Consider the following 13013-nt stretch of genomic DNA (forward strand, 5'->3'; position numbering starts at 1 on the left):
AACCGTAACAGGTCAAGCTCAGGTATGCTTCCTGTGAAATTCATCCTTACACGTTAAACCAAATTCATTTCGTAAAAGTAATCTGGCAGAAAAGGATTTGAGATGTTAATCAAACAGCATGCAGCATATGGGATGTTGTAATTAAGACTTTTAGTCCTGAATATTGTTGTAAGAAATAAACAGGTGTTTCATTAAAATATGTTTTTGTTGAATATTTGTAAGAATATCAAAAGGAAACTATTTAAAGTGCTAAAATAAATGAAAATCAGTTTTATTACTGTCACTCAATTTAATTGCATGTTCTTTGAAAAAAAAAGTTTTTTACCAGTTGCTTTAAAATTCACCACAATTTATGAGAAAATAACACAAAAGTGGACACAAAATTCAATAGTTCAATAATTAATAGCCACAGATATTCTACAATAATGGCTCCAATTATTACAAAACTGTGAGCTCCTGGAGGGACTGACAAGATATTTTTAAACCGATTACAACGTGATTACAATATTAAACAAGCTGATTTTCACATATATAGGTGAAAAAGCACAGTGCGATATCCTTACAATATAAATCACATCATGTTAGCACCATATAATGTTAGGTCAGCCAATACATCAACACTGGCTTATTATATTTTACGAAAATCTTTCACGTGACAAATTCGTCATTTTTCAAGCGTTTTCCTACACATGTGCAGCAACACAAGACGCACGTCAATGCACATCGTTTACATGCATACAGTCTTTATCAAAATAAACTTCTGTCTTCACAGAAACAAACTTGGTTAGGTTTAGGCAACAAAACTACTTAGTTAGTTTAGGAAAAGATCATGGTTTGAGTTAAAGTAAGTGATGTAACTTGAGTACGGAAGTTATCTGACAAATAACTCAACATTGACTTCTGGTTTCACACGGGGTAGGAACCACCGGTCTCCTGGGAAGGTTTGGTGTTTTTTAACCCACCCATCCACACCACCTCCTCCTAAACACAGACTGTCGCTCTTTATACTTCCTGGTTCACTATTACATGTACGTACAAATTGATATTGTGGGATATATACAAATTACTGTGCATTACCTTTTGTAGATATAGCATTTAGCATTATTTAGCATTTATTTTGGAGTCCCAATGTTCACTCTCCTTTGAGTCTTGTTTTTGTCCTGAGTAGGGATGGACCCATACCGGATCGGATATCGGGCCGATCTATTCAATTCAGTTCTATGTTTATATACTATATACATTATATACTGGAATTTGAATTCCTCTCTAAGTTTTTGACCCAATTTGTTTGCTGCATTAAAAGGTTTACATTGGATTTGGTAATTCTTGTTAATTTTGAAATGTTTACCAAGTGCTGGTGTGCGATTTATTATTTTAATAATAAAATAACAATTCAATAAATGATATCTACATATTTATTTATTACATTTGATTTACAGTTAGTAAAAGTTAGGAAAGCAATGTTTAAGTCAAGCCTGATGTTGCCCTAGACATAAAAGATGATCTCAGTCACTTCCACACAGTGGGCATACAGCTCATTAATTCGGTATATCGGCCGATACACCAAAGCCCAATCACTGTCAGTATTGAGACTGAAAACGTCGGATCAGTGCATCCTACTCCTTGAGGGAGCGTATCTGTCTCTTTAGCTGATAAACGCACCACCGTGTTCACCAGCTAGTTAATAACTCTGTCTGTGTGCTGTTCGGGTGCTGAGCAGGTAGTGAACAAAAGGTTTATCAAGGCTGCTCTCTGTGGCTGGAGATGAATGTAATGAGAACTGTGAGACTGAACCAAAACAAATAAAGTGGAGTGAGGATTGTCTGTGAACTCTCCACTCTCAGCAACACTTTTTCACATTAGAAAGTATTGAATCCATTGTTAGATATAAAGAATATAAGATGTTAGTCAGCTTTAACACCTGGTAACACTTTATAATAAACCATCATTAATAAATGGTAAATTGATTGTTAATTAATCTCAGTTAATAATTATTTTACTGTTAACAATGAAATTATAATTAATAATGTAAGTAATGCTATGATTGTTTATTATTGTATGCACGCATTTTAACATTTGTATACTAGATATATTTAGAAAGTATTTGTTATTGATTATGAAATTGTTTTAAAGCATCTAAATATTACATAGATAGATGGACTAGATATTTGTAACACTTTGTTAATGGTTAATAACTGGTTTGTAAACCGTCTATAAACATCATTTGGATGTTATTATAAAGTTGATTATATACCTTGTTAAATGGTTGATAAATACTTTGTGAAGCATCTATAAACGATATTTTAGATATATAGTTAATCATTTGTTAATGGTCAATAATTGGTTTCTGGTCCATTAATCTATGTAATGCTATAGCTGTTTTTGGTAATCACTAACAAATACTTAATATACTATCTAAAATGTTATATGTGTGAAACAATAAGCTGTTAATAGATAGTGTATTATGGAATCAGAATGTAATTGTTATCGTCTCTCCTATCAGCTATGATACATTATACAATGTATAATTAGAATTATTTCAGATTACACAAACTAATGATAAGTAACAGAAATGATAGCATTACTATAATTAGTAAACATTATCATGTCATCGTTAACTGTAAAATAACTTTAACTAGTTTAATTAACTGTCAATCACTATTTATAAATGATGGTTTTCATACAGTGTTACTGATACGGATGTATCTTTTACTGTTACTTTGTCATTTTATTTCTGGTAATCTGGTTGTGAGGAATATTAACCAAATATTCTAATGAAACTGAATTGGAGTGAAACACTAGAAACAACAGAGGCACTATTTGAATGGAGGCCCGTTCACACCGATCATGTTCAGTGTTCCTGTGGAGGATTTGTTTCCTTTTCACTTGGTTAACTTTGGCTGGTGAGAACAAATCAAATAGAGAAAAATGCAGTGAGAATATGGTCTGAACCAACAACAGGACACGACCTGAAAACACAGGGCTGAAGGAAACAGATGTCGGCGTCTGATAACCAGCAGTTCCTCTTGCTTGGATAGCAGCATTAAAAAATGAACCAAGGGCAAAGCACAGTCTGGTCTGATGCTCACATTCAGCTGCTTCGTTACGTGCAGCTACGTGTTCTGAATGTCAGAGAAGCTGCATTAAAGAGCACAGACGAGTCCGTCAGGCTGAACACAAGTTCCAAAGACTGGAATCAGATTGGTTTGGATTTAGGAGTAACAGGAATTTTGTTAACATAGGTCAGACCGGCAATACGTCATCCAGAGTAAGCTCGCATGACCACGCCCCCTTTTGGAGGAAAACAGTCGTGTGTCCCTCGTAGACGGTAACAGAGTAGAAGAAGATGAACATGTCTTCAAAGCTCTACTTTGAAGGTCCCATATTGTAAAAAGTGAGATCTTCATGTCTTTAATATTATTAAGCAGGTTTAAGTTCTTTATAAATACTGTTAAACTATCAAAACGCTCAATATATGGAAAAACACACACAGCCCATATTCAGAAATTGTGCATTTGAAAAAAAGCTGTTAGATTTTCTGTCCATTTATGATGTCACAAATATACAATATTTAGACCATTACACGGTTTTAAACATAAACATTCTAAATGTGTCCCAAACTGTTGCCTAGCAACGCAATTCCGTTGAAATGCACTAAAACGGAGCGTTTCAGACAGGCTGAATACAGGTATATTCAGGCAGACAGTATGAGGAAAATAAAAGTTTTTTTTGAACATTAAAGCATGTAAACATGTTCTAGTAGAAACACAAAATAACAAGTATGACCTGAAAATAAGAACGATATGGGACTTTAACCGGGGATCATAATAATGACCGGACCTAACTGTAGCACAAACATGGTTCCGTTGTTGAAATATTTTACAGATACTTTTAGACTCAGCCTATATTCGTATGTGTATGTTCTTAATTATATTTATGTTGAAGGGACTGTTTGTAAGAATCAGAAATGTCTTGTTAACAGCGACACTTGTTAAGTCAACGAAAGCTTGTGCGCTTGTGCTCGCTCTACATAGACATGAACGGAGCATCGCTCAAAACAGTGAGGAGACACACGTCAGCTAAAAGCACAGTATCACTCTATATTTCAGCTGCTTGGCAGTAATGTTAGCTGGACCAGACGAAGGTCTCTCCATGAATCAATGCTGATCCTAGTGTTGGCTTTTCCTGCTTCAGCCTCCAGACCGCGCCGGATGGGAACAGGGGAGACATCGGAGTTTTTGGTCGGAGACGGTACGTTTTCTCTCTGCGGAGCCACGTCACTATACAAGACACGGGAAACCTCTGTTGGTCTGGAGCTGCAGCAGTATTTCTACACAAACGTCCACTGTACATTCACTAGATATTCTCAGAGCTACTAACTCTTCTGCAGTGTGGAGTGTGGCGTGCATGCACGGTGAGAGTGGAGCGCAAAGAGCGAAGAACGAGCGCGGTGTGTGAGTGAAGGCAGGCAGAGGAGCAGAGGAGCAGAGTACAGCAGAGACTCGGTCCTGGAGACCAAAGCTACGGTCTCCCCCGCGTCCTCCGACCGCGGCCAACACTGTTTAACAGACGGGCTTCACTAGATACAACCAGAGGTTTTGGTGCTTACGTGTAGTTTGTGTTGGAGTCTTGTCTGAACAGCGTAGCCACACGCGAGTGCGCATGGGACACCGACCCGGATTGATTTATACATGTAAGAAGTTACAAACAGTCCCTTTAAGTAAAAATATTTTACTAAAACAATTATTCTTATATTTAATCTAAATGAACTCTGATGGCAGCTACAGACTCTTTTTTTTTTTTTTTAAGGTGACAGCGATGCCCCACGTTAAGTTCCAGTTACTGTACTGTAGGTTACTGTACGAGGAGCAAAAATGCAGGGCTCGGCTCTCTCTAACAGCTGTTGCAGACTGGACTGTTCACATGTGTCACCTGGTGGTTGTTGTTCACACTGCAGCTAGAGCAGGAAACAACAGAATACAATAGAAGTCCCCCCTTCCCTGTGTGGATCAACCTTCATTTATTAAAGACTATGGTAAAGGAAATTCAGAGTTTTGTTTCTAAACACATTATAAATGTTGGAAAATAATGACTAAAAAACATGTTGCAAAAGACTGTGGAACGTTGTATTTCTGGATTGTGGAGTTAGACCGTTTAAACTGTTTTTGGTCAGTTTTGTGTTCAGGGTGTTTTAGGCGGGGCTGAAATCATGGCTCGATGACACACTGGAGTCATCCTTAACATACTCCACCCATCTTCACAACCGTGGTTTTTGAAAGGCAAAATAAAAAATCCAGAATGCTGTCAAATGTTATATCGGTTAACTTAGTCGGTAGAGCATGTGACTCATATTGACATAATCGTGGGTTTCAAGTCTCACATTTGGTATTTTCATAACAGATTTTGTTTTGTATTGTATTTTTCATGATTGTAATCCATCCCATGTCCTATGTCGATTTATTATTTTTCTGTAAACTAAACTAAACTAAAAATGAATAGTCAGTCAGTGAGTACCAGGGCCATGAATGTCTTTGAGACTATCAGGACCACAAAAGATGGCACTTCGTCCACATTCCCGGCAGTGAGGTCTGGGCGGGGGGCGCTGTAAATCTTCGCAGCCGCGAAGCTGCGAGCCACCCTCGCCCCGAGCCTTTTCCAAGCCGACCGAAACACTTCGGATGAAATGCGCCCGGTGAGGAAGAGGGGAAAGGAAATCCGCGAGGGGATCCACCCACACCGAGCGGCCGTCCCTAACCCGCTGAGTTGAATCCCCCCGAACAGACTGCGTGGACGGGTACCGTTACCGGCCTCACACCGTCCACAGGCTGAGCCTCCATCAGAAGGACTCAGGCCCCATTTCCCCAATCCACCCATCGGACGGCGATTCGGCGCTGGGCTCCTTCCCTGTTCACTCGCCGCTACTGAGGAATCCTGACAGGCTGCAGCTTCCCCCTCTAGTGGGCGTTGGTTTCAGCCATGGATGTATTAAGAGAGGTTTCAGGTTTCAGCGCCTTCAGTGACACGCCCCCAACGTCTCAGAGCAGACAATACTGATGATTTTTACATGATTTTGAAAGCTAATTTTATATACTTGGCCATTTTTTTAATCAGTCAAAATTCGGCTGGGTGGTTAGTAACACATTTTTCTGTTGTGTGGCAAACCCAGAATGCATCTTTTAGTTTTGCCTTTACAACGGACGTTAAGGGTATCACGAACACTCAGGTTAGGGCAAAGGTCGCAAAATAATTATTAGACAACAAATATTGGTATAACGAGAAATGAATGCATAAGAATTTGTTAAAATTACAATTCAAACATCCTCCAAATTGCAGTTGAAGGTCTAGGGGATCATCGTTTTTCTTTCCTTTCCCCCTTGACTTTTTGTACCCGTATGTTCCTTTCTGAAGTATACTCACTTCTGATTGGGCAGAGAGTTCTTCATGTACGCTTGACACTGATAGAACAGTCTAGGTGTGATCGCACGCAGTATCGGTGCGAAATGATGACGCACCAACTCGAAAAAAGTCCCGTCAATCATTCGTACAGTCTTTCTTTGATACTAACGACAACAACATAGCACCAAACCTTTTTTTTTTTTTAACGCTCTTATAAACACCCTGCTGCTCTAGCCACAAACAGAAATGATGACTCAGCTCGGCTGTATGAGACGAGCAAGTCAGTACTGGTAGTTCTGAGTGAGGGAGACTGACACACACACCCTCGTGCCACACAAGCAAAAACAAAGCTGATGATTGTAATCACCACACATGCTGAGAACACAAACCACACCCTCAGGGTGCTAATCAATTACTGCGGATCACACTAAAACAATCCTACATACACACACAAGGGGCACAAACACACAATCAAGCTAAAGTAATTTCACTCTAATTCATTTTTTTTCTTGCAGTGTGTGTGTGTGTGTGTGTGTGTAGTACAGGGATGCTGTCAGCACAAAGGCAAGCAAAACACACCATGAGCACGCACAACACACACATGACAAGATGTATGAAGCTTTGCAGACCGCTTCATCTCCGGCTTGTTCGAAATTATCATTTTGAGAGACAGACAAAACGCCCCTTTCTTCCATCAATCAGAATAAGTGAAGCAATGGAACCAAACATAAAGCAATCATCTGGCATTTCCATATGAAAACGGTTGCATTTCGCCATGACCAATTGATAAAAAACCTCATGTTTATTCAACCGATAACCAGTTTGTGAAAGTTTTTACCTTTGTTGCTCTTAACAGTTGGAAGTTATTTTTGAAAAATAGCAATTACGGGAATTAAGTCGCACAAGGACAAAGACGAAAGTTGCGCCAGAAGCTTTTCCTATACTCACTCTGCATAAACGTATGGAAATGTCTAAAATGTAAATATGTTTAGAGTCAACATTCAGTTCAAGAGCATCTGAACAACAAACACACAGATATACACTCAGCTTTGTTATTCATTGTTTGGTTGTAGACTGTGCTGATAGAGCTATCATTATGATAATACAGAGGTCTATCATAATTATCTGCTAATTGACTGCCTAACGAGGTAGCATTCATTAGAATGCTCATTAATACTCCATCATCGCCATTGATAGCTGTAATCACAGAGTGCTGGTTTCAAGGTCTTACAGGAGGGTGTGGTGAGAGCATGTGTGGATGCGGTGTGCTTAAGTGTGTGTGTGTGTGTGTGTGTTGTGTGGTGCGTGCGTGTTTCCAGTATTGTTTGATTCTTTCTTCCAACAGTAATATAATATAAGTATTGAATCACAGAACCTGTTGCATTAGCTCTAGTCCAGTACAGAGTATCAGAGTATATGAATAGCCTGTAAAATAACACATTTTTTTTGCTTTTTTTAGCATCTGAATGGATGAAAGGATTGATGATGGAAAGCTGTCATTATAATAGAGTATGTGCTAATTGAGGCAAGTGCAAATGTACTGACTTTCATGCATGAGACCGGACTTGTGTGCCCGGTCACACAGACCTGTCATTAAAGCTGAAGTAGGGGGAGATTGGAGGCAATATGATTAAAAAAGTTATTTTTATAAAACACTATATCCTGACAGTAGTACATGAAAACAGGTAACCTGAAAAAAATCATGTTCCTCTGTTGTCCTCCGGTGTCCCTCCGGTGCTCCTAACGGCATCTGTAAGATTTCACAGACCGGAGCAAAACAACCAATCAGAGCCGAGCTGGAGCCTTGCTGTCTCTGAGCAGCTGTCAATCACTCGCAAACTCCGATCAAACGGTCAAACTAGGCAGCGCTGATCAAATATGAATCAATATTCTGTTACTGTAGTAAACACTAATACAGCAGACGTTGTGACGTAATATTACAGGAATGTTGTGACGTAATATTACAGGAATGTCAGTAGTAATATCCTATATATCCATGAATTTGGGTACATTTTATTAACATCAAAATAAAAGGTTATTGTAACTGCCGCCGGCACCGCTGCCTTTGCCGGGCAACAGCTAGGTACAGAGCTTCAGAGAGCCGGGGATGAGAGCGAGAGAGCGAGCAGGCGGGCGGACGGATGTCAGCTCCGTGCAGAGCACCGGAACAAAAACACCGACACATCTCCAACAGTATGATAATAACGAACTCTGTGTGCCCAGTCTGATAGTCTGTAGATATGTAGCCTATAGATAAGATATCTTTTAATAAAATACAGTTGTATCGACAGGATACAGTAGTAGCACAGTGGACCCGTTTCCGTGCTGCGAGGCAGACAAGCGCTCGCCGTCTTTCTGTTTACTCACATAAGGAGCACAGAGACCTCAGGGATCCAGCGGGGTGTCAGATGAGTAGGGCGGTCCTTAATGTGGCCCAGGACACATTTGCGTACACACTGCTGAAGAAATGTGGCCTCTGAAAAATGGTCCGAGCAATCGGATCTCAATGCGTCCTCAATGCGTCTTGAGTGCGTGCACACCTGTATTAGAGCTGTCCACTTGTGATCGGATCACTGAGCATGCATGTTAAAGCCTGAGACACACCAGGAACGTCAGCAGCGCGTGGCGGCTGCGTTACCTGTTGTTTTTTATTCCGGAGTCCGTGTAACAGGTTAGAGCAGCCACACTGCCCCGCGTGTGACACGCGTACTCAGCTGCCACTCTTCTTGAGAAGAAAAGAGGTTTCACGTGTTTTTGACACGTGCCCCGCGCGTTTCAACAGCAACAAAAGACAGTGAAGGTGATCTATTGACTGTATATTAACATCTTACCAGCAACATTACTACAGTTTCGAGGCCTATCTGTAGAATATGTTACAGAGATGAAAAAAAAGTAAAGACTTACTTTTAAATCAACACTTCCTGCTTTCATTTCGAAATAAAAGCCCTCAAGTATTTTTTCTGTGGACAGAATTCCTTCATTTCTTAACACAAGGCTTTTATTCAGAAATATGTGCTGGACAGTGTTCTAGAACATGCAGTGACTTGCAGAGCTCCATGAATGAATATAGTACGGAGTTTTAATTGAGGATTATTATTATTATTTACAAATTACCACACGTTTCTTAACCTTTCTCTGTCTAAAATAAATATAAATGATATTTATAAAGAAATGAAATGGCCATTAAAAGGCAAACTCAATGTAGAAAGAAAGGGCTGACAGCAGCAGACAGTCAGTCTGGACTGCAGTGGCTGTTTCAGATACCGTACAGTGTGAATCATGTTGCCGTCTCTCTTGTTGTCGTCTGTATTGTAACAGTGTTGTGGTTTGTGTTGCAGGTATGCCCCTCAGTCTGGACTGCAAGGCGTTCTTTGGCTACAGTGGAGAAAGCAGAAGGCCCATTATCTACTGGATGAAAGGAGAAAAGTTTGTGGAAGAACTAGCGGGACACATTAAAGAAAGTGAAGTCAGGTAAATACACCAGCCTCAGTCATATACAGTTTGTATCTCTAATCATTTTCTGGAAGAGAGGAGACCAAATAAAGAAACCATAGTAGATGTAAATTGAAAATGAACCAAAGTTGAGTAAATACATAATTGTACATAATTCTGTAAGACACTGCATGACAGTATAGTATCAATTACAGCCTCTCAACTTTACAGGTTTCTATTGTTAATTAATTTTTGAAAAAGACTCGACTCCAGCTGCATTTCTCACACTGTCAGTATCTAATTTGCTCTCATATGATTTATGACTCATTGAGGGTTCTCTGACACATTTCTTCTCAACTTTCCTAAAAACTGATGAATACTAATAATAAAGTTAAATTGAATTCATTTTCTCCCCTATTGGGACCAATTACAGTGGGCTCTACTGGGAAAAGCCTGATTGTCTGCGGGGCGTCAAATATCATTAGAACAACCTGCCACATCGCCATGGAAACCATCAGAACACTCATGGTCTCACACACATACACACTGAGTGTAGTACTTGGGAACATTACTTTAAAATGTATCTATAACATACATGTTACCTTAAAGCAGTTGGATAAATACATTATCTATTTCCCTCCAACATGTAGAAAACAGTACGTTAAAGGTACAATTCATCTGCAATTACAATATATTTTCATCATCATAAATTACTAAAATTAATTATTTCATCGTCTTTGGCCATTATGTCTGAACATAGTTTGTATATAAAATTGGACGTCATGACAGCTCCCCAAAAGCGAACTCAAAACATCTGGATGGCCCCCTGATGGCTGGCTGCAGTATCATAAATCCTGCCCCCTCCATGTTAGTGTGTGGGACATGGGCAAAAACTAAAAAGTCAAAGTACACGTCAAATAAATGTTCCCCAAAGATGGTTTCTATCATTCAAGTGTCAAATTAGTTATTTGATGCTATCCGCCTTATTCTCGGGGGTGTTACTGTAGAAAAGATTATGTCCGTAACTTACGGTGAGGTAGCGGAAGTAGCAGTACGCTAGTTAGTCCACCAACGGTGCTTCTTTTGAGAAGCAATTCACCTTCATTTTACAAAACCTGCTTTATTTTTAACAGACATTTAACGTTAAATTGGCATTTTCTAAAATGTCATCGCGGAGCTGTGGTACGATGTTCCGTATACTTTTTGCCCGTCAGCGCCACGCCAGGCAGCACTCCTCTGTTGTTGAGAGCTTGACAAGCATGTTGGACGCCTCCGCCTGTGTAGGAAGATCATTAAGCTTAATGGTGTTCCGTACAGAGCGCAGAACATGATTTCAACGGCGATTAATGAACATTTTAAATGTCAAAATATTCAATTGATGTAATAAATGTTAACTTTATTTATGTGTTATTAAATAACACTGCTGCAACATCAATATTGGGCACAGGATTACGTGCAAACAGCATCTGTGTTGACAGAGTTGCTGCTGCAGTGCCAAGTTGTCAGTGCGCACCATTGATGTTAAAAATGCCTGTTTTAAAACATTTATTCAACAAAGGGTAATATATTTAACAATGTGTGATAGCAGAATAATCTTTTCATACAGACCACAGTACTGTGAGAAGCATAAATTAAGTTGAAATGTACATTTTTGCTGCTCTAGTCATCTCCCCTCTCAAGCTGCAGTCGGTGCTGGAGCTTCTCCTCCGGGCGCTGTGGGCGCACGGTGTGCACCTCACAAACTCACTCAGAATAAACCTCACAGGAACAAATGGAGGATGTCTCTGGCTCGGTCAGGAATGAAAGAGGAGGAACTGAATATGACACACATGTAAATATTACGCACGATCTGGAAGTATTTATTCATCGATCGGCGAGACAATGTCATCTGTACAGAACATCGTTAGTGAACAGAATATAGTTAGTGTACGTTAGTTGGGCTATGAAGAGCAGCGGAGAAGAGACGCCGAGTTCTTAAAAGGACTGACAGCAGAGCCAGGAGGACATCAGGTATGATGTTCATGTGTAGGGAGGACTCAGCATTGTAGCGTTGGTTTAATGACAGCCAGTTACTTACTATTTTCTGTACAGTTTAAAATGTAAGGCAGTTTATGGCACGGAGTGCAGGGAGCATTAGACTACAGATAGTTTAAGTACAGTTATCTGCGTTTAGAAAAACTAAACCTTGTTACTGTGGAAGTAACTCCCGCAAGGCATCATGGGGGCTAGGAATAAGGTGGATAAAAATGGGGTGAGACGTCATGATTGACAGCTGTGATTGACAGCTGCTCTGAGTGAAGTAGTCGAGGATCCAGCGGCTCAGGAATTGTAAGAGAGGTGAGATGTAAATTTAGCTTTGCTTAAAAATCACAAGTCTTTGTAACATGTGTCAATTTGGTTATGAATGTAGTTCTAGAGATATTATGGTTAGTTGTTGTGTCTTTCTAGCCAAACAGCTACTGTGGTGCTAACGTAGCAGCTAGATAGCTCACGCTAGCAAGCTGCGGCGGTGCTTGGCTCATGATTGGCTCGGGCGGGTGTGTGGGCGGGACCTTGATACCACGGCTCCAATCCCCCCGATCACTAATGCGCAGACTCTGGCTCCAAATGACGTCAAAAACTCAAGATGGTGGGCGGCTGGTTAGCTCAGTCGATAGAGCGAGCGCCCATGTATCGCCAAGGCTCAGTCCTAACAGCGGTGGACCCGGGTTCGAATCCGGCCTGTGGTCATTTCTCTCTATCCACTGTCCTATCAATAAAATACTTAAAAATAACTTTAAAAAAAAAAAAAACTCAAGATGGCAGCTCCCATATCCAGGATATTTTGGCTTCAATTTTGCATAGCCAGAGGAAGTGGAGACGTGTTATCCATCTTTATATACAGGCTATATGTGTATAGAGCAACAGCATGTACAGTTTGGAGGTTGGGAATGATCATGTGTTAATGGTGGCCTGAAGGTTAGAGAAGCGAGCTTGGAACCGGGAGGTCGCCGGTTCAATCCCCCGTACCGGCAGGATAAATCTGGGTGGGAAAGTGAAAAGCAGCACTTGCCCCTCTCCTTCATTACCACCACTGATGTGCCCTTGAGCAAGTCCCTTAACCCCAACTGCTCCAGTGGAGCTGCTCAGTGGCCAGCAGATCAGACTGTGGTTGTACTGGGCAGCTACCAGGTGTGAATGTGATC

The 13013-nt window shown here is 40.3% G+C and overlaps 1 protein-coding gene across 1 annotated transcript in view; it reads left to right on the forward strand.

The window, feature by feature from the left end:
• The window catches only part of il1rapl2 (interleukin 1 receptor accessory protein-like 2), a 248458-nt gene that overhangs the window by 180307 nt on the left and 55138 nt on the right, over positions 1–13013 (forward strand). Inside the window, 1 exon segment of the mRNA XM_037781185.1 lies at positions 9735–9867. Coding sequence (XP_037637113.1) covers positions 9735–9867 — 133 coding nt within the window.

The sequence above is a fragment of the Sebastes umbrosus genome, chromosome 9 (assembly GCF_015220745.1).
Source record: "Sebastes umbrosus isolate fSebUmb1 chromosome 9, fSebUmb1.pri, whole genome shotgun sequence".
NCBI classification, from domain to species: domain Eukaryota; kingdom Metazoa; phylum Chordata; class Actinopteri; order Perciformes; family Sebastidae; genus Sebastes; species Sebastes umbrosus.